Below are 22046 nucleotides of genomic sequence, written 5' to 3'. Positions count from 1 at the left end.
TTAAATTAGATAGATTCTTTATATAAATTACTGGATCAATCTAAAATCTTTGAGAGCTCACATGAGCTAATGCCATGACAAAAATTCATATTGATGAAGTAAAATATCATCCTCATTTAGCTATTGAAATGACCTTTACATTATGTTTTTCTTAAACAGTTCTAAGTTAGATATTATAGAAGAAAATAATGGTAAAAATTAAATATTTCACCTTCTACCACCAATTAAACTGACAAATATGCTCTGTTTGCAATTCACAAAACAATATGTATGAAAGGTTTACTTTAAGACAAATTGGCTGCATTCAATTTTCTTATAAGGGATGATTGACAAGAAGACAAGAAAATAATTCCTTAATCTTTCTCTCTCTCAACCAGTTAATTTCCCACATTAAAGCTAAATTTCAGAACTTTTTTAAGATGGAAAATAAAGGGAATCTAAAGTTAAAGTATTCACTTCATGTGATACTTTGATACTTTTAAGTATCAATTACCTACTCCCCTCTTACCATAAAACACCTGTCTTCAAGGGGAAATGTTTAAAGCAGTTATTATGAACTTGAGGTGATTTTGCCCTTCAAAGAATTTGTGGTAATATCTGAAGACATTTTGGGTTATCGAAATGGGGAGCTTCTTATAACTAGTGAATAGAAACCAAAGATAATGCTAAATGTTTTACAATGCACAGGACAGGTAACTTCATGACAAAGATTTTTCCATTCCAAAATAGCAGTGCTGAGGTTGAAGAATCCTGTTTCAAAGGAACATCATTAGGTTTGCTCAAAGCATTAAACATTTCTGCAAATTAAACCACCTGATTCTAAATGATCACACCATCATTGATTCCTGCACAAGCACTATAGAGCAAAGATTTCTTATGGAAGCTTATTAGCTCATTCTTGATAGCATTTTCTTCTAGCCAGGAGAAGGAAAATCAGAAGGATATGCCACAGATGATTATTTAACTTCTTTCCAGCCACATATACTCTTGATCTTAACCAATAAACAGTAAGATAGTTTTCTAACAATCCTGATCAATTCCACAAGAGAGTTATTTTGACTTAAATTTTCCAAAGGAAACTGATAAACCAAGATTTCTACTTCACTGTGATCCATGCATGATATCTTCTATAATAAAGTAGCCAAATGCCATTTACCTTTAAATAGAAACACCAAGATATTTCAACAAGATAGTGTCTACATAGTGATTGCTACACATTTGCCAAGGATATGTTTAAAGGCTAAAGCAGGAATGGGCCCAGCAGTACCAGCATAGTTTTCTTCTAATAGTATTTTCTCTATTTTGTAGCCTAACCCATTCAACAGCATTATTTCAAGAAATATATTAAAGTCTACTAGATCACTAAATTAAGAAAAGTTTTTCTGTGACATAATTAAAAGATGAGACAATTTCAACCTCTCACTTTCAAAGGAGGCATCTGATCTGACTTAAGTACTATACTAAATATTGATTAAATTATTTAATCCAATTTGGGGAACATATGAAGTAAATAACCTCAAGCTCAAGATATTCTTTAATCATATAAAAGTAGGAAGACCCTGTAATACCACTGATTCTTCTAAGTAACCATCTCACAGCTCTGGATCAAGAGTGTATTTCCTCCAACATTCACCCATTCAAGCATAATTCATCTAGAACCCAAAATATCCTAGGCTTTCTGCTAAATTAAATAAGATATGATTTCCAACTTTGAGATGATCTTCAGAAAAGAGGAAAAACTACTAATACCAAAACATGCTAAAAGGCAAAGCTAGAAATACCCACTGACTATTATGGGCATGCAGAAAAGGAGAGTTGAACCTTGCTTTGGGGATTCAGGAAATTGTTCCTGAACTTCTCTTACTTACCTCAGTTGAGCATTAAAGGATAGGCAAGCGTTGGCAAGGAGAAGGTGTGGTTCAGATTTTCCATGTGAGGAAATAATTTGTGCAGAAAAGCCAGCTATATGGAATTCCATAACTGGAGCAAGGGACAAATGAGATAGGAAGGTGAGAAGTAGGCAGAGGGCTGATCACTGAGGATCTTGTCTATCATGCAAGGAGCTTCGAATTTATTCTGTAGGAGAGGGAGAACCACTGAAGAATATCAAATACAGCATCATTCTCATCTTCCTTGCATTTTAAATGGACCATTCTGGTGGCTGTGGGAAGGCTGATTTGAGGTAGACAAGACGGGAGGCAGTTGTAGTATTTTTGGCCCAAGAGAGAGGAGACCAATTTTGGGAACTAGGAACAGACAGAAGGGGGTGGATCAGACTCATATTTATGAGAAAATCTGGCAGAAATTATTGGTTGATTATATAAGGAATGATAAGAAAAGAAATCAAAAGGCATAAACCCAGGTTTTCCAATTTGGGTGATTTGGTGAATGGAGAATTCTAGCAATTGATGCATAGAGAAAAAGGAGCAGATTTGGGGGGATGGGGGCTAATTTGATTCAACAATGGCCATATGAATAGAGCAGAAGCTGTACTCTCTCTGCTGTAAAATTTTTCTGCTGCCAACCATGAAAGTGTATAGTGTTCTAAGTGAACAAAAATGAGGCTGATATGACATCTCATCTTTTAATTCAGGGTGTTACCTATGGAATATACAATTCTGTCATTTAAATTAGGTTTCCTGCAAAATCCCATACGAAACAATTAAAAAAGTCATTCAATTCCCTGTGAGCACGAGGATTTTCAAGATGTGGTTACATTATGAGCCTACATAAATTTGTAGAGAGATATGTAGTGCTCAGTTTTGAACAATAAAAATAAGATACTGAGGTATGGTCATGACAGAGGCCTAATTTTAATGAGCCAGTGTTTCTCTACTAAAATTTCACACTTTAGAGAATGTTCTCAAATATTACAGTGTGTAAGGTTCATCTGGATTACTTGCTAAATACAGATTCTCATGGTTTCACAGCAGTGTAATTCAGGAGAATAATTCCGGGTAGAATACAGAGAATCTGATTCTATGACAGGCAATCTTGGATCACACTTTGAGAAGCCTTCCTTCATGAGCTGATTGTGTTGGATAAATTTCTTTTCATGTAAAGCAATTTAATATGTGGAATGTCACTTCTAATGGATTTATAAACAACCAGATCCTTCCTTCCATTTATCTACTTATCTACCACATACTACTTACTTACCTACCTATTAAATCTTGTGGAATCTTTATTTGGAGGAGAAGAAATAAAACTGATCAATGTCATTTCTAAACTATAATTCCTAGGTACACATTTCTTCAAAATGAAGCAGAGATGAGATAATGGTTGAATCAGAAGTCCTGAAAGCTATTAAACACAAGTATTATGTGTGATACACATCATAGTTAAATTTCCATCCCAGAAATTGTTTACAAAGCCCTCTTCAATCCCCAGTCATATAACTATCTTTACTATGCACACAAGAGACAATTTTGTTCAGCTCTATTTTTCTCCTACATAATATTTAATACCACCATCACTTTTTAAAATTTATAAGTATAAAATTAATTTTAAATATGAATAGACTTTTCTAAACAAAATCCCTAGATGTTCTCTTCTTCCCCTTTCCTCTCTAGAATCTCTGGTTGGTCTTTGAAGACTGTGGTGTGAATCTGGTAAGAGGCAGGGGTTCCAGCACAGTGGGCAACAGTTATGGATTCTTTGTCCTTGGCCCACACACAAACTGTTTACTTCTCACTTAGTGCTATCACATACCATTGGAACCCAAGGAGCATGCACTGAGTGCCACTGCAATTCAGTATCCTAGGAGAATAATTAGGACATATGTAGAATGCTCTAGAAGATCATCGGATACTATCTTTGGGAGTTCTGGTTCAGAACCATATCTCCAAGTAAATTTAAGAGAACAGGAAAATGTGAAATTTTGTATCACATAAAAATTCATGGAAGAACTTAAAATCAACATATTACCGTGACACAGTCACATCAATGTCTATAGCAGCTCAATTCAAAATAGCTAAACTATGAACCTAACTTGGGTGCCTTCCAACAGATGAATTGATAAAGAAAATATGTGTGTGTATGTGTGTGTGTGTATAAAATGAAATATAACTCAGCCTTAAAGAAGAATGAATTTATGGCATTTGTCAGTAAATGGATGGAGCTGGAGAATATCATGCTAAGTGAAAAAAGCAATCCCCCCACAAAACAAAGGCTAAATGTTTTTTCTGATATGCAGATGCTAATTCCCAATGGGTGGGGCTAGGAAAAAATAGAGTTACTTTAGATTAGGTAGAGGGGAGTGAAAGGAGGGAAGAGAGGGTTTGGAGGTAGAAAGGAAAAGAGAATGAATCAAACATTATTATCCTATGTACATATATGACTATACAACTGGTGGGATTCTACATCATGCGCAACCAGAAAAATGAGAAATTATACTCCATTTATGTATGATGTATCAAAGTGCATTCTACTCTTTGTATAACTAATTAGAACAAATTTACAAATTCATAAAAGAAAATACACAAAGTAATGATCATATAAGCAAGCAGAAAATCAAAGGAAGCAGGACAAAAAAATTTTCAGATTATAATGTTATATTATTTACAACCCAAAACAGGGCAGCTGAACTCAATTTATTTTTCTGTCTGTGCATGATCTTTCATGATTAAATTTTGAAAACCTGTGAACTGTTTACTTAAAACCTTTTGCTTCCACCGTTGACTAGCACAAAATCTGTTCTGCCCAGATGCCAGTGTAAGAGAGGCCACTGAATCAAATTTCCTTCCAGCTCTACTACATCTGTGGCATCTCTTCACAAGAGCTACAGGCAGCAGACTCAATTGGGTGAGCGGGTTACAATGCCAATTCCTGGGTGCACAGCCTACCTACTAAACCAACACCTCTGGAGACAGGATTGAATATTTGCTTTTTATGTGAGCTTCCCAAGTGATGTTTAAGCATCATTAGGATTTCACATATCTTTCATCTGTTCATTCATTTGCTCACTCACTAAGTATCTATCGAATACCTTTCGTCAAGCACAATCTTAAAATTCTACTTCCTATTAGATCATGCAAAAGGAGAAAGGACATGATCTAGCTCTCTGAAGATTTGGTACCAGTTGAGGTTACCCCAACAGACAGGGAGAGAGAAGGATGTGAAGCCACTGCTGGAGAGGCAGGAAATCAAAAAGAAAAGAAAGACTTTGGCAGAGGCATGATGGCAACTCCAGGCGTCCCTCAGTGATGTTGCCACTGGACTTAGACATCCCAGCCATTTCTTTCCTCCTTCTCCACTGACCACACATATTCATTCTTGCATCCACAATAGAGGAGACAGAATGTTCCAGAGAGACAGGAAGGTTTCTTGTAGCCTCAAGAATTCTGCTCAGGCTGCCTGAGAACATTTCACACAAAAGCCAGTCACATGGCTCACCGAGTGGAAGGAACAACACAGCAGACTGTTTTCCTTCTCCCCCAGGGTTGCGTTTGCTCACATTTTCTTTCCTTTTCTATCTTTCTCACTTTTTTTCTTAAGGAAACGGAAGGAAATGGGAATGCACGCTGAGAGATGGAAAGGCAGATATTTCTTTATGTGTAGCCCTTATAACTCTACCCAACAATACACTTTGTTTTCCTAAGAGAAATTTATTCTTCAAGTTTCCCACCTTCAGGCACTTCATGGCACTGGTCCTTAACAAGTTTTGTGCCCTTGTTTACTGATTTGCCAATGTGTATAGATATAACAGGTATGGGGGTCCTCTCTGGCTGTAGATGTTAACTGCTGTTCACCATGAGGTTCAGGAGTATCCTATCCTGCCTAAACAGAAATTCTGGTTTCTTAGTATTATTCTAACTCCCTTATAAGATTCTGAATTTCAGATGTGAATTGGTGGCCTTAGAGGTCATAAACGTAAAACACACTCTGAACAAATGTCAACTGTTTCTTGGAGAACATCAAAGAGAATCCAGTTTCTGGAAGGCTTTGCAGCAAGAAAGACAGGAACTCAGAAACTATCCTAGATTCTTCTATTATACAAATCAATGTAACAAGCCCCTCTATTTTACACTGCTCACTTTGCCTTAGCCTAGGTTCTAGTAAATTCTCCACTACAGAAGTCAGACCAAGTTCACCTGGTTATTAAGGTCTCGCTGTGCTTCAAGGGGGACATTATGGACATTGGCTTTAACAGAAGTATAAAATATCAGCACTAGGGCAAAATTGGAGCTGACCTAATTCCTTCATTCCATCAATGTTCTCTCAAGCAATTCTCTTGAGTTACCCAGTTTACTTTTTTGTAAAAATTAAATTATTTATTTACTATAATTTGTTTTACATGATGGCAGAATGCAATTCATTTCATATTGCACATAGAGAGCACAATTTTTCAAGTGAGTCACCCAGTTTACTTTCATTAGTGCTTCTGTATAAAACAGAAGAGAAAACTAAAACCAATGTCTGACCTTTATGACTGGATTCCCCAGGCAAAGGTAGGGGGAGTTTACCTTAAAAACTATGATAGGCTGTATTATGGAAATACACTGTAAAAAAATTAGAAGGGATACTTCTGACTGCAGATTATATACTTCAAAGAATTCTGCTGTTGGACAGTCACTGGGGCCCACATTAATCAATGGGATGAGGGAGAAAAGGAACCACATTCTTGACTTTCATCTTAGTTTCATTAGGGAACCACAATGTGGTTCTGCCTTTCTTCGTCAGGACCTTTATTCTGACAGTAGGACCAACATTCAACCAGAGAAGAAAGACAGGAACTCAGAAACTATCCTAGATTCTTCTATTACACAAATCAATGTAACAAGCCCCTCTATTTTACACTGCTCACTTTGCCTTAGCCTAAGTTCTAATAAATTCTCCAGGCCTGTGGTCTCAGTTTTCAGAAAAATTATATAATACAAGAATCTAGTGGTCACCTCACTGCAAAATTTCCTTCAGTTATACTCATTAGTTTTAGCCTTGAGCTTAGTAGACAAGGTCCTCTTAAGATTCAAACCCTGCCATTCATTCAGTCCACCCATTTCTTTTTCTCATTTTAATATTCAATCCTTTTAGCCCAAAGAGACTGTCCTCTTCCAAGCCCCTGGGGCAAGGCAGGCTCCACCAAAGGGAATCACACTTCTGGATCTAAGTCAAGATCCAAACCCTTTACTTTATAGAGGATCCCAAGTTACAGAGAGACTATTTAATTCGCCCAAGGTCACAGCTGGTTGGGAACACTATGAATTAGGACCCAGTATTTAGGCCTACTTTCTAAAGTCTAATTTGTTTATTGATGAGATTGCTCAAATCAGACAATTTTAAAACACTGCACATTTTAAAACACTGAGAAATTTAACACACTACTGATCATCTGGTGTTTATTAACAGAGTGACTTAAATGTGCCCATCCAAAATCTTACAAATATGGAACTTCCCTTTCTCCCAATGCAACCCTTTTTCTAGGAGCCTTTCCTTCAGAAAGTCTGCCAAGACTTCAATACTAAGAAAGCTCTCTGCCCTAAAAATAACCTCCAAATTCAACATGAGTTACCAAAATAAAATCTCCCAAATAAAACAATGGCAGAGACAGACCTGATAATGAATATGAAATATGCTAAGAACATTCTGTCACTGAAACAAACTTGACTTTTTTTGTGTGATTAATGGTAAGATAAAATCTTGAAACACAAAAGAATGAAGCAAATGATAACAGAGGAGAATCAGCTTGGAAATGATCCCATTGGAAATTTATCCGTTTGAAAACTGGCTCTGTCTTTTGGCCATCATTACCACGTATCTGTCCAGAAATTCATTTTCAAGTGTTATTTCCAAATAAAGTTCCAAATTCAAAATGCAAGTTGGTTGGCTCATTTAAAATTTGCTCTGAGATGGACAAAACAACAAATTTGTTGTTTTCAGAAGAAATAATAAGTATATTCTAACACTTATTGTGTCTAATTCATATTTCAGAGGCTGGCCTTCCCTTCCTGATTCTTTAGTATCTTATTTCCATTAGGAAATGGGAAATACAGGAAATAGCATTATGAAGCCATTTCTAAATATTAATATGGTACCAAAGTAAGTTAGCAAAGAACCATGCACTTTCAAGGAAAGGATGAGAAGGGGAAATTGGCTTGAACTCAGTCTGTCAGAAATGGTGAATGGTCTGCGTTTAGCTAAATCTAATCAGGCCATCATGCCCTACACTGCATTTACTGACAAGTCAGGGCACTGGAGAGCATATCACATCAGAACAGTGCTTGGAAGAGGAACAAAAATTACCTGTTGAATAGGAAAACTAGCTTTCTTAGTCAAGTATTTTGATAAAATTCTTGATGCCAGAGAATCAATCCATGAAAATAACATGGTGGTGGTATGGGAGAGGGGGAGTAAGAGTCTGAGAGAGGAGGAAGTTAGGGAACAAAAATTAAGGAAGGAATAGTAAGAGTAACTGCTATTAAATATTTAATCTAAAGACTAAGCCAGGAAGAACATTTACACAAAGATGCAAATTATTACTCATGAACTTCCATTACACTTGAACAATTAAAAAAAAAAACAGTGCAAGAATACACTGGCACTGCCTAAGCAAAGTCAGAGTAGCACCAATCCAAAGGGGGAAAAACACATAGCATTCATATTTATGGGGATAATACAATTGCTCATATACATGAGTAGATTTCATTGCTTTCTAAGCATTGCTTGAGAAAACCTGGTAGCACTTTATTTTCTTTAAGAGTTTGAAATGTGCTATCTAAAATCTCATAGGGTAGATATGATCGTTCAAAAATGCAGATGTCATTTGGAAAGTTCCCAGGAAAACGCATCCTGTCTTTCAAGATATTGAAAGGATTGGAGGAATACTCACTAATGCACTTTGTTAGATGAACTGTTGTCAAGCACCACGTTAGTAAATGGTGACAGGATGGAGCTGCATGACAACAAAAGCATCCACAACAGCCCCTGGGATATAGTACAGACTTCAGATTTAAAAAGATGATAATTCTTAAAAATACACAACCCCACCTCAAGGAGGCACCTCTTTGCTGATTTTGTGACTAGTAATCAATAATATTTTCCATTTAAAAAACTAGAGTATTAATTAATAACATGGAGTATTCATTAATAATGTATACACATAACCTTTAAGAAGAGTAAAGCATTCTTTTGGAGTAAAGCCAATAAATGACTTTAACAGAAAAAAAAATATTTCTCATTGTACATGGAAATACCGGAGTTGACTTTCTCAGTCATACTTAGATTTGCCAAAACATTCTTTGCCCCAGATTCTTGATTCACTAGTAATTCTGAAGGAGAATTTACATTCATTTGTGAACTCTCTGGCCTCATTCTCTTTCACGCCCTATCACACGTGTCGTTCCAATATAGCAAAAGCACACATATCCTAGGAAGCCTCTCTTCCTCTCTCTCTGAGCCCAAATCTGCTTGTCTCCCCAAATATTCCCTTTGGAAAGCAAACCATCTCTATGCCAACCTTAAGATGGGGGGTTGAAGAGCACTTGGGGATAGCCCTTGTGGAAGTTAATACCAGTTTGTGTTTAACGGGGTCAGGGAAACTCAGACAATGGCTAACACTATGGAGAGGAGCCACTTAGCTGTATGAAATTGATTATTAAACTTAACCTATTCAGAACATAGCCTCAGAAAAACAATCTATAAATATGATTTATTCAGGGTTAATTCATTAATTCTCCATTTTAGCTAATTTGCTCAATGCCCAGTGGAAATTAAATCAAAAGATCATCTATGATATGGAAAAGAGAATTAAGAACTTTTAAACTTGACCTAGGCAGAGCCTCAGAAATACTACTTTTCCCAAATAAGTGTTACCACATTCTCTTTTCTAGGCAAGACTATTTCTTTTCTGTGTCTTTAAATTTTAATTGTATTTCTTTCCCTATAAAGCAGATGATGAAGGTGGATTATTATGGAGTTGTATGGACTTTTTCATATCTTTAATACATGTGCTTCTAGAAAGAGAAGAATACCGACACAAGGTGGCAATTCTAGCTCAGGTGTAGCGGGGATCTTTTGTGTGACTCAGAGCTAGAGAGAGCTGCGTTCAATATGTGTTGAACAATACTTTCCCACTACTGACTTCACTCCAGGAAACAAATTATCATGCTTTTTTAAAAAAACAGGGGCACCAAAAAAGTCACCATCTGATAATGTACATTCTTTCTTTGTCTTTACCTGACTGACCACCTAACAACAGGGCTTTTAAAATAATGAGGAGAATCCTTTGTTCTCCCTGGTTCCATTTAAGGAAAAGTAGGTCGAAGGGCTTCCCCAGGGAGGGAAAAAAAAAAGCCCAGGAGCCAAACACAAGGGGAGTAAGAGATTTCACGCCCACTCCTGTTCCCACCCTCCCAAAGAAGTTAATTAATTCTGTTTTAGGGATGGTTAACAGAGGTGGGGGGAGCACTCAGGTAGCCCATTCTCTGAGACCATAATCTCCTTCTCAAGTGTGGCTCACACCATCCTCCCAGGCAGGGGTGGGGGCAGTGAAGGGTGCAGAGAATCTCTCTCCAGCCATGGGCAACAGAGCCAGTACTGCATGCATTTGCACTCCCCAAAACGTGCATCCCAGCCCAAGTGCGAAGTTGGATATTTAGACCTGAAAAGCACAATAAGAGCCATTCAAAGCAGCAAGTTACAGTACCTTAAGGAGTCTTACAGATGGGAGAAAGGCTGCGTGGCACAGCTTCCGGATGGTCCAGTTTAGGGGTCGAGAAGCATCAGTTTGATTCATGACCCTTTCCAAATTCCACCGGGAAAACAAGAAACTGCAAACCTGAGCAACGCCTAGAAAATAAATGGTTCCCCACGGCCCTGGCATCCCATGGTCATCTCCACACCTGAAAATTCCATTAGGGCACAGGCTTCCTGGAACTTGGGAGACTAGTCAAGTGGCGTTTCCTGAGCCCCTGAACCTTCTTAAGAAAGCCACCTCCCCTCTCTCTGCAGCCGTGCTCATGCATACCAAATGTGGCTGAATGAAGGCACACTGCCTGCTGCTTCGGGGAGGGGATGCAGGGTTTTGAAGGAGAGGGACAGCCTGCACAAAACAGCCTGTGGTCGGAGTCAGAGCAGCCTGCTCCGGAATGCACGCTCCCTCTCCCGCTCTCCTCCCAGCAAACGCAGGTCAGGCGTTGGGGGGGAACCCGGGCCATTTGCTTTGCTCGCTCGGTTTGGGGGGGAGCCAGGAAGAGAGCAAAAGGGAACAAAAATAAAGCCAGAATGGGAACTTGCACTTTCTTGCACAAAGCATCTTTGAGGGGCTGGGAACAAGCATGGGGGAGGGGCTAGGACACGAAAGGGGAAGGGATGCCTCTGAATGATAAGATAAAATGCTTCCCTTTTGATTTATTTGGCATACTAAATTGAGAGCTATCATAAAATGGATCTAAAGTAGAAGGGACCCCTGTTTTGTTCTGGGGTTTTTATTAACTGTGATTGACAGTCCTCACTCTGATACATACATTATATAGATGACAGGTAGAACAGCAAAGACAGATCAAACTCACACACACACACACACACACACACAAACACACACACACACACACACACACTGGTGCCAATGAGTTATACCTTTCATAGAAAGCTGTGCAAACTAATGCATACTTGGCTTACATTTTAAAAGTGTCAGTTTCTAAACTGGGGTTTATCTCCTCCTGGGAAGCCACTTGATACCCTTCCTCACCAACAAAAGTTTAACCCTTCAGGTGTTATGTGGGATGCTATTTATAAAAGGCGGAATTTCCTCAAGTGGGGATTCCTACTCCCATCATTTTCTAAGGAGACTTTGCGAGAAAGAGTAGCTGCATTGGAATACATAGTCTTCAGGGCTCTTTTGGTGAGAGAATAAAAGAAGAATTTTTCAATTTTAAGGCAGAAATCATAATTTCATTTAGAAAAAGAAAGTTAGAGGAGGATTGGGGGCAGGGAGAGTTTGTGTCACACCCCCTATTTGGAGTACCCATCTTCCGAAGGCATTAGACCTCAGTCAGTACAGTGGACGAAAAGACTCCACCCAGGAGAATTCCATATCCTTAGAGGATTGCTATCTTACTTATGCTTTCTACTTCTTAGCCCTCCCTATGTCTATACTGATTTTCCACTGTCAATTAGCTGGCAGAGAAAGGTAAAGCCCCACTCCAGGACTCCTTCATATTCCGAGGCAGAACTGGGAGGGGTTCGAGCAATATGATCACTGCTGTATTTCAGGGTTGGGGACAACATAGATCCACCCTAGAGTGTAATAAATACATGATGCACTGCATTACAACACCACTTCCACACAATGCTCCTGAGTCACAGATCAAAGAAGAATATTGCAAAAAAGTGGGTTCATTGGTGGAATACAGACCACTGACTTGTAAATAAAATTCATGTGCCTTATTACCTTCTATTAAGCAGTACTGCTCTAATAGAAATCCACCCAGTTGGTTCATTTTCTGTCACCATTCTATTCACACAAAGGGTTGGAGGTAGTTTTAAAATAGTAACAGCTAACATGTATGTGTCAGGCATGGTGCTGGACACTTTAAATGTATTATGTAATGACAATGACAATGACATATGAAGCAGATGCTGCTGTCATGACCCTATTTCACTGGTTAAACAAGTGAGGTCCAGAGAAATTAGCAATAAATCTAACATAACTGGTACATCAGGAGGCTGGATTGAAACTAGTCTACTAGGCTAGTTAAAACAAGCTTTTTCTTCTCTCCTGTTTCTTTTATAATTAAGGGTACCCACAGCAATAAAATCACTGCCTCAGTTTTCTGGTAATTCAACTGTATATAAGAATCAAGCTAAAAGAAGAAATAATGCTCAGTACCTCCTTCAGATTATCTCTGTGCTATGACATTGATGTAGCAGTTAACAGCATGAATTCTGAAGTCAGACTCCGTGGTTCAATTCTGATTCTGACCTTGGCCTGGAGCACTTTTTCTTGCCTCCTCTGAGCTTTGGAGTCCTCATTTATAAAATGGAGATAAACATAAAACCACACCCCAGGAGTGTTGTGAAGACTGAATAAGCCTATCAATGAAGCACTTAGAACAACACCTGCCATATTCTAGGGTCCTTTGTACCATGTATCATCTTCCAAGTAGCATGAGCTGATTTGAGGTTGAGAACCCATGGACATTTCCCATTAAGTATGTGCAAGTATGGATACTTACAGAATTAGGTAATGAAGCCAAGCAAGGGAAATTAAACTGAATGCTTCCTATCAGTTATTGAGTTTTATAAATGGGGTAAAGATGAAAGTAAAAGAGTATAAAGGCATAGGGGCTTCCTAAGCTTTATTGCAGAGTGGTAGTCATCAGCCCCCAAGCTACTGCCTTCAGTGAGGCTACGAGGCTGCAGTCTTTCTAAGCTATTAAATGCCTTTATGTGGTTTCTTTGCAGTTGCCAGAAGTCTGCTCCAAGGAAAAGCTAAAGCACTCCAGTTGCCTACTCCTGCCCTCAATGTTCCAATATGTGAAGAACTCCACACAAATGACAGCACCATTCTGAAATCACATAGCCTTTGATCCTCCTAGCCCCTTTAATTTTTATGAATCACTTTGGTCCAAGAATATAGTTAGGATGTACATGAAGTGAGGAAGTAGGAGGATTCACAGCCCTCTCTAATGGCGATTAAAGGAGAGAAGCACAAAACCTCCAGGGAATTGATTTGGAGACTACACTGCAAAAGAGGTGAAGATCAAAGAAAGATGAATTCCAAGACAGAAAGTTGTTCTTCCATCTTTGGGGTAATTTATGCCAGAATTGTTAGCAAAATCTCTACATTAGTTTTTCAGAAACTTTTTTCCTCCACTTTTGACTAATGGTATTTTCACAGGGAATGATGATGCTGTCCCTGATTTTGGAGGGGAGTCTGATGAGGAACAGCAAAGGGGTACAAGTCCATCCTCAGAAGTTAGCATTTTACAAACCCAAAAAACTGGTTCATATATTTTATGAATGTGGTGTTTACAAATATGCAGAAAACATTTCAGCAGGCTTGAAACTGACATGATCATATTACTTTTCCCTGTATCCTAAAAATACAGCAAATTTGGTGTATCAAATTTCTGCACTCCAAATTCTGCCTTTCTTCAAACTCTAATTCCTTCCCATGTTCCTTAAGCCCACTTCACACTGAGCACCTTCCCTTTTTATGTCCTTTACAAATGATGCTAAATTCAAGAATCCTAATAGCATTTGAGCTCAGACTCAGTGCTGACAATGAGCTATGGTTACAGACATACCACCTTTATGCCTTTTGAAGGCCACCTTCTCTCTTTTTAGGAAAATCATGGCACCTTAATATACCTTGCACTACTTTGCTCAATCTTACTATCCCTTAGATACAAAGGGGTTTGGCTGATAAAAACCTAAGAAAACAAAATGGAAATGGCACACTGACCAGATAGTACAGCATATTCAAAAAGCCTCATGCATATGTGTTTTCTGCAAATCACACACACACACACACACACACACACACACACACACACACACACACACACTCCAGTATAATTTATAACACTGAAATGCTTCGGTATCTGCACTTTAATTGAGCATGCATTTCCAAGGCTCTACTATATGAATGCGGTTTATATGGTGCAGATGTTCAAGCATCCAAGAAAAAGACTGGGAACCAGTCAAGCTTTTGTAGAGAACTTCATCTGCCTCCACATTTTTAGTCTTCATATTAACTTCCTGTTTGCTTTAGGATTGACCTCAGTGTCAACTTTACCATGTTCTTATAGTTCGCTATTTTTGTCAAAAAACTACCTTTGGAATTCTGGCAACTCATAATTTTTCTCTAAACAGCATGTTTTTCTCATTTCTTCTAGTGAACTGCATTCAAGTAGAGCTATAACATTTTTAGGAATTTTTAATACTTCAATATTCTCAAAAATATGAATTTCTTTATAGAGTCCTTGGCACTTAGAATAGCTCTTAGTTATTTCCAAGTATATGTTCTTTAAAGAGATTAAATATTTTTTCCCTTCACTTAACATATATTTCCCCTTTTGGTAATTTTTATGATAATAGATTCTGAATTGTATTAAAATATATTAAAATAAATGACTCACACTCTTTCTTTTATGCACTAAGGATTGAACGCAGGGGTGCTTTACCACTGGAGCTCCATCTCCAGTCCTTTTTATTTTTTGAGACAGAGCCCCAGCTAAGCTGCTGAGGCTGGCCTCAAACTTTCAATCTTCCTGCCTCCATCTTGCAAGATGTTGGGATTATAAGCGTGAACCACCACACTCGCCTAGAAGCATTTATTTCATGTAAAATGTGAAAACACCTCAGAATTAGAATGGTCTTCTATTCCAGTTTTCTTCTGAATATTGGGATACCTCACCCAGATTCACTGAGTGCTGTCCACCCTCTGGTGAATGTCTGTAGTGACAAGGACCAAGTGAGTTTGGGGGGCAATTCATTCCACGGTTGAACAGCTATAGTTAACAGAAAGTTCCTTCCAAGGCTCAGATAAAATGTGCCTCCCTGAAACTTCCACGTCAAGTTTTCTTCCAGAGAACAAGTTCCTCAAATATTATAAAATCCTTTTACAATCTCTGCTCAACCTCCTATTCTCCACAGTGGACATCTCGGACCATGAATCTTTCTTTAGGATCATATTCAATATTAGTTATAGGGATACTTTAAATATAGTTCATTACTCAACCCTCTTAAATCCTTCTTATTACTTCTCAAAGTTCTCTTGGAGAGTTTTGAGAGGAGATTCACTAATAATTTAGCATCTTTAAAAAAATTTTTTTTTAATAAATTTGTTTACTCAACATAGACTTTTATGGGAAGTGGTGGTGGGTGGTGATGGGCTAAGTGAAGCCCATGCTTGAAACAGGAAACAGCAGGATTGGACTATCTGTGTTTCATCTTCCTTATGTTTATCTGATAGCTGAAGGTCAGACAGGCTCAGTTCAAACCTAAGCCCTATCCTGTGCATGCTTTGTAGCTCTGGGCCAGATACGGAGACACTCAGAAAATTAGTTTTCCCACTGTAAAAAAAAAAAAAAAAAAAAAAGTGCCCCAAACAGTTTCCACCACAAGATTTTTGAGAAGCTTAAAAGCAATTAGCACAGAACTGACAAAGTGAAAAATACATATAAATGTAATTATTGTTATCTCTTTCACTGTCTGCTAGCAGTTTGTTTGACACAGTGCTTAAGAGCATCAGCTCTACACCCAATGGCCTGAACTTGGACCCTGGATCTAACATTTACATGAAGCTTGGGAAAATTATTTATTCTTACTGTGTTTTGGTTTCTTCGTCTGCAAATTGGGAATAATAATTCTCTCTCTCTCAAAGGAATATTGTGAAATTAATCAGCCAGTATTCTCAGAGGCTTTAAAAGAGGCCTACATGTGGCAAAAAGTCAAAAAATATTAGTAATTTGATGTTTTAAGCTGAAATCACACAGCTATTGCTTTAAGAAAATAAAAGTAATAGCATTCAAGAAGATGATAAGATGACATAATATATGTCAAAGAGACTTCTCTTTGGAAAGTAAGACCATTTAAAAATAAATAAAACAAAACACCTCCATTGCTCCCTTTGTTTCTTCCAATAAAAGGAGCAGCTGCAGAGGACACAGGAGGAAGTCACACCTGAGTTTCCTTACAGCCTTCCTCTCTGCATCTAAGAGTGGATCATACATCTACTAATAAAATACAAACGTTAATATATAAAATGCTTCACTTTGGAAAACAAAGTTATAGAAGCAGCTTCTGTCTCAGCAAAAATAAAAATCCTATGCACATATGCATGCACACACACACACACAATGTATAACAGATATTCAAAGGTCTAGAGCTAAAATACATCCTTATTCAGGTTTGAAATCCTATTACTTCCATTCACAAAGGGGATTTTTTTCCCCCTTTGGTATGATTCTGACATTTTACTGAGTCCATGGGGGCTTGTTAAAAATATAAGAATTTGAGGTGCTTGTTTTTGACCACTAAATATTCACAGTCTCTTTCTATTTGCAATGCTATTATTATAAATGTTATCTCTCTAACCTAAATCCAGACATCTGCAGCACAGACACATGTGTACACAAACATACACACCCCTACAAGCAGAATTTAAGTAAAATTTTCATTATGAAAGTCATAGTCTGACGAACTTGGTAAAGAACTCATGAATTGATGTTTTGGGAGGGAAGATTGAATCAGTGAATGTCCAATTATTGCTTTGAATAAACTGTGTGAATTGGAGGGGCATTCAATATTTTTCTTGTTAACACTGAAGCTTAAGATAGATTCTTTTGGCCAATGGATGTGGAAATAAGACACAAATTCAAGCTCGAACCTCATGTATATCTTCAGGAATGGCCTCTGACTCCCACCAATGAACTGAGAGTCTGGCTCAGCCACCCCTTACCTCATGCATCTGGGTTTCTGATGTTAATGGCCGGCACTGATTTGGACCATAAGGTCTGCTCACCTAGGAAACAGAGACATACTGTGATCTGGAAAAGCCTCAAAGTCGTAACTCTGCTTGGTAGAGCATTTTAATGAGAAGGCTAATGAAAATTTGACTTGCTATCTACTTTTGTCATGCTTCCAGAAAAAATGTATTCGTTAATGTTTATTCTGTTATCATATTTTTAACAACCATAAGCCTTCCATTTTATTAATAACAGTGGCAGAGATTACAGTTGTCCAGTTTTTGTTTCATTTTTTTCATGAAGAGCCATCAAGTCAATTAAAAAACCACACACGGATTTTGAAGTCAGGAAGAACTGGGTTTGAATCCATATTATGTCACTGGGCAATTAATATAACTTTTAGGAGTCCTCATCCTTAAAATTGATAGTGGATGATTATGGAAATGTTAAAGAGATGATAGCTAATCTTTTGGAGCACTAGTATGTGCTACACACTGTGCTAATTCTTCTAAGTGTACAGCTCATTTACCTCTCCTAACAAACAAATGTAGTTTGTTGCATTATTATATGTTATATTGCAAACAAGAAAATAGTCTCAGAGAGGTTAAGAAATCTTGCAGAAGTTCACATGGCTGGTAAGGCCACTTGAATCCAGCTCTGATTCTATAACCTGTCCTCTTACTGACTATAGCACGTTGCTACTAATTTTAAAAGCAAAGATTTATGCAAGTTTCCTGTGGCCTCCCCAAAAGAAGTCAGTATTTGATCTGACAAATCTGAAAAGAGAAAAAGCAACTCTGTGCACCTAACCTTAATGCCAGAATTCTGCAGAACACAGGACTAAAGTCTCTTCGGATGGCTCTGGCTTTCTTTTGTTTTTTACTGCTGACTTCCATATCCCTTCCCTACCTCCTAGTTCCATCTGGCTGATCACTCTGCTGGGGCGATGATTGTCCACACTCATTTGTTATGCCCGATAAATAACACCTCACCTGTAACACACTATCTACTAAATGGAAAATGTCTCTAAACTCATGTGGTAGGGGAAATTCATATTACAGATATACATCTATACATATAGGTTTATATATGTCTGTATATTCATATACATATATTTGAGCTCATCCAATTCTTACTAGTGTCCAACCTTGATCCTCACATACATTTTTTAGATGAGGAAACTGAAGCATATAAAGGTTAGATTCTTAAGTTTACACAGTAAGTTTCAGAGCAAAGGGGTGAATTCCAATATAAATACTTCACATAGTATATAAGGTTTCATAATGTATAAATAAAAAATAAATAAAACTGATTTTTAAGTCAACTGAATTAGTTCCAGGTAGTCTAACGGGGTACAACATTCTTGTTCATTTTTATGGCAATGAGTAGCTTCAATCACACAAAAGATGCACTCAGTTGAAAAACTTGATACCTGCTTTAGTAAGTAAAAACCACAGATTTTATAATCATATAATTAAAAGTATGACAACTATTCAAGTTTACTTGACCTCATATGAAATGAAAGAAGTATTTGGGGAGGAAAAAAACAACAAAACATTTTGAAAACTCTACTTCCAACTTGAAGCTATCAAGTTAGAAAATGAAGATACCAAAGAAGAATTTGATTATAATAGCTTCTAAATTAGTTAATAAATCAGGTTCAGACTGCTGAGTCTAAATAGAACATGCATTGGCCTGGAAGTTTCCCCCAACCTGCCCTGGAGGTTTCCTCAATAAGAAAGTAGAGACATGATTATAGAGAAAGAATGATAATGTTCTGTTAGAGAACACAGGACCAAAGGCTCTTCCACTGTAATGTTCTGTTACAGAACATTATCCCAAGGAAAACACCTTGACTAATGATTGTTTTAGTGAAGAATAGGTAAAACTATAATGTATGAGTTTTTCTTGAACCTTAATTAAATTCTTTTCAAGTAGACTGCTGGCTACAGATCAGATGAAAAAAATGATCAATTCAATTTTATGAAAATACCCAGGATTAAAGCAGATCAAGTGTTCTCCATAAAGTTAGAAAATTCAGACTCTTCCTCTTGGTTTTCAGTGTTGGGACTTCCTTGATCCTGTCCATCTTTCTTGCCTCTACTCTGCACCTTCCCCTCTACTCATCATGCTTCAGCCATTTATTTTAGTCTCTGTGTTTCCTCTCACAGGACCTTCACACTCGCTGTTCCCTCTGCTCCTCATGTTCCTTCTTCCAGCTTTTTGGAAGATCCATTGCTATTTAAGTGTTAGAACTCAACCTGAGTATAATCTCCCTTGAGAGTTCTTTCTCACTCACTGCAGCTCTTTCTCTGAATTCTTTTTACACTTTCAGTATTTGCAAGTATGTAATTGGTTGGTTAACTTATTTTTTGCTCTCCATCTCCAACTTGAATATAATTTCTATAGGGCAGTTGTCAACTGCATCTCAGATCCCCCAGCAGAATATCTGAACATGGTAGGTGCTAAAAAAATTTATTATTATTATTATTATTATTATTATTATTATTAAAATGTATACATGTTCTTGGAGTACATTACAATTCAGTACATGTAGTAATATGTAGTAATATCAGAGTGATCAAATAAGAGTAATATGAATTTGTACCTGTTTAACTGTTAGTCATTGTTATGTATTGAGAATTTCTTACTATTCTTTTCTATTCATTTTGTGATATATCACAGGTTGTTTTGCCAATAACTACCCTGCTATGCTGAAGAAGAACCAGGACTGATTCTTCTACTTTGTATCTTTTGTGCCTCTATTGAATTCCTTTCTGCTCCTCCTTCCTGCTTACCCTTCCCAGTCTCGAATGATCCATATTCCCTTTTGGTCTTCTACAAGGTTGACTTAGTGTTTTCCTCAAATGAGTGAAAACATGTGGCATTTGTGTATAAATTGACCACATTTTCTTTATCCATTCATTCACTGAAGGACATCTCGGTTGACTCCATGTTTTGGCTCTAGTGAATAGTGCTTCAAAAAAGATGGGGATGCAAACATTGATGTAATGATCTCATCTCTTTGGGGTTAATGGAATTGCTGAATCTTATGGTAGCCCTATTTTTAGTTTTTTGAGGAATTTTCATACTATTTTCCATAATGGCTGTACAAATTCACATTCCCACCAACAGTGTATAAGGGTTCCTTTTCTTCACATCCTTGCCAACCTTTGTTATTTCTGGTTGTTTTGATGATAACTGGAATTTGTTGACCATAGAAAGAATAATAGAAGAATGAATGAACCAGACAAGTTTGTTAAAAGCATCTCTCTTAGGTCATTTGGAGGTAAGCCTGGTGCTTATCTGCAGGCTGCTTTCAAAACCATATGAATTCTTCAGAGCCCTTTTTCTTCCTCAAGTCTTAACTCCACAGTTTTAAGACATCTAAGAACCCCTTATTTAGAAATAAAAATAATAAATAACAAGAAGAGATGGTTCTCAGCCTCTAACCTGTAAGTAGAGATTAAGCTCTAAACACAGAGGAATTTAAAAAAATAAAATCAAAATAAGAAAAGAGAGAAAGAGATATCAGAATTTGAAACTGAAAATAACTCATGCTAAGGAAATCAGCCATTTTCTACTCATAACGATCTGGCAAATTCTTAAACACATCCCCTAATGACAACTCATGAAGGACTTGACATTAGACTAAGTCCTATGAAGATGACTCTCTATTTTGCATAAATATTATTTTGAAGTTTAGAGAAACAGTGACCTACTTCGGCAATCAGACTCACAAAACAAAAGCAGAATTGAGGCGGATGCCTGCCTCACAGAGTGGGTTAAGAAGCATGTTCTGATTCATTTCCCATAACGATGCTGAGAGATGAGAAAGGTATGTCACCATTGTCGTCATTCTACAGATGAGCAAATTGAGAAGGAGAGAATATAGGTGACTTCTCCAATTCCAGTGCAATATTGCTGTTCTTTCCACTAGGCTTCATGGCCTCTTCACTCTAAGGTTAATAATTACAGTAAGCCATGTCCTGAGTAGTTTTTCAAAATATAATCTTTAGAAGAAAATATTGGCTCATCCAGTAAAATGGATATATCTCAAAATCATGAAATTCTAGAAAAGACAAGCCAAGAACGATAAGAAGCAGAATGCTGGCTGCCAGGGATTGCTTAGGGGATTGAACTGACCACAAAGCAACATGAGGAACCTTTTCAGGATCATGGAGATACTCTACATCTTGCAATCAGGGGCACTCAACTATGGATCATCACTGGAATTCCTACTAGACACTCAAAATGGGTGAATTTTTATATATGACAGAGAAAACATATTTAGTCCTTTCTGATTATTATAATGAAACAAATTTTCATTATGAAAAATGTTTCATTATGAAAAAAGTTACCTATGCTATAGTTTGGAACTGGAATGTTTTCTAAAGGCCCATGTTTAAATGGATTGTTCCTTAGAGTTGCTCTATTGGGAAGTAGACCTTAAAGAGATGGCACCCAGTGGGAGTTCTTTAGGTCATTATGGAGGGAGGGGTTGCCCTTGAAAGAGAGAGCAGAACCAGATATCCCTCTTTTCTCTTTCGTCCTGGCCATGAGGTAAGAAGCTTTGCTCTGCCATGAGCTGTCACTATGATGTACCACCACAGGTCCAAAGCATACAGGACCAAA

General features: G+C 37.5%; 1 protein-coding gene across 31 annotated transcripts in view; it reads right to left on the bottom strand.

The window, feature by feature from the left end:
• Positions 1–22046, bottom strand: part of Trpm3 (transient receptor potential cation channel subfamily M member 3) — an 819042-nt gene that overhangs the window by 497863 nt on the left and 299133 nt on the right. For 7 of the 31 annotated variants that reach the window (XM_078047509.1, XM_078047515.1, XM_078047542.1 and 4 more), the window contains exon 1: positions 10643–11060. The exons of 17 other annotated variants lie outside the window; for them this stretch is intronic. In XM_078047509.1, the coding sequence (XP_077903635.1) occupies positions 10643–10819 (177 nt within the window). In that variant the 5' untranslated portion in view covers positions 10820–11060. Of the gene's footprint in view, positions 1–10642; positions 11063–22046 lie in introns of those variants that run through there. 7 more of the 31 variants (XM_078047506.1, XM_078047510.1, XM_078047512.1 and 4 more) reach the window with 2 other exon arrangements.

The sequence above is a fragment of the Ictidomys tridecemlineatus genome, chromosome 4 (genome assembly GCF_052094955.1).
Source record: "Ictidomys tridecemlineatus isolate mIctTri1 chromosome 4, mIctTri1.hap1, whole genome shotgun sequence".
Classification (NCBI taxonomy): domain Eukaryota; kingdom Metazoa; phylum Chordata; class Mammalia; order Rodentia; family Sciuridae; genus Ictidomys; species Ictidomys tridecemlineatus.
The sequence above is the reverse complement of the archived record's forward strand: the minus strand, read 5'-3'. Positions and strand labels throughout refer to the sequence as shown.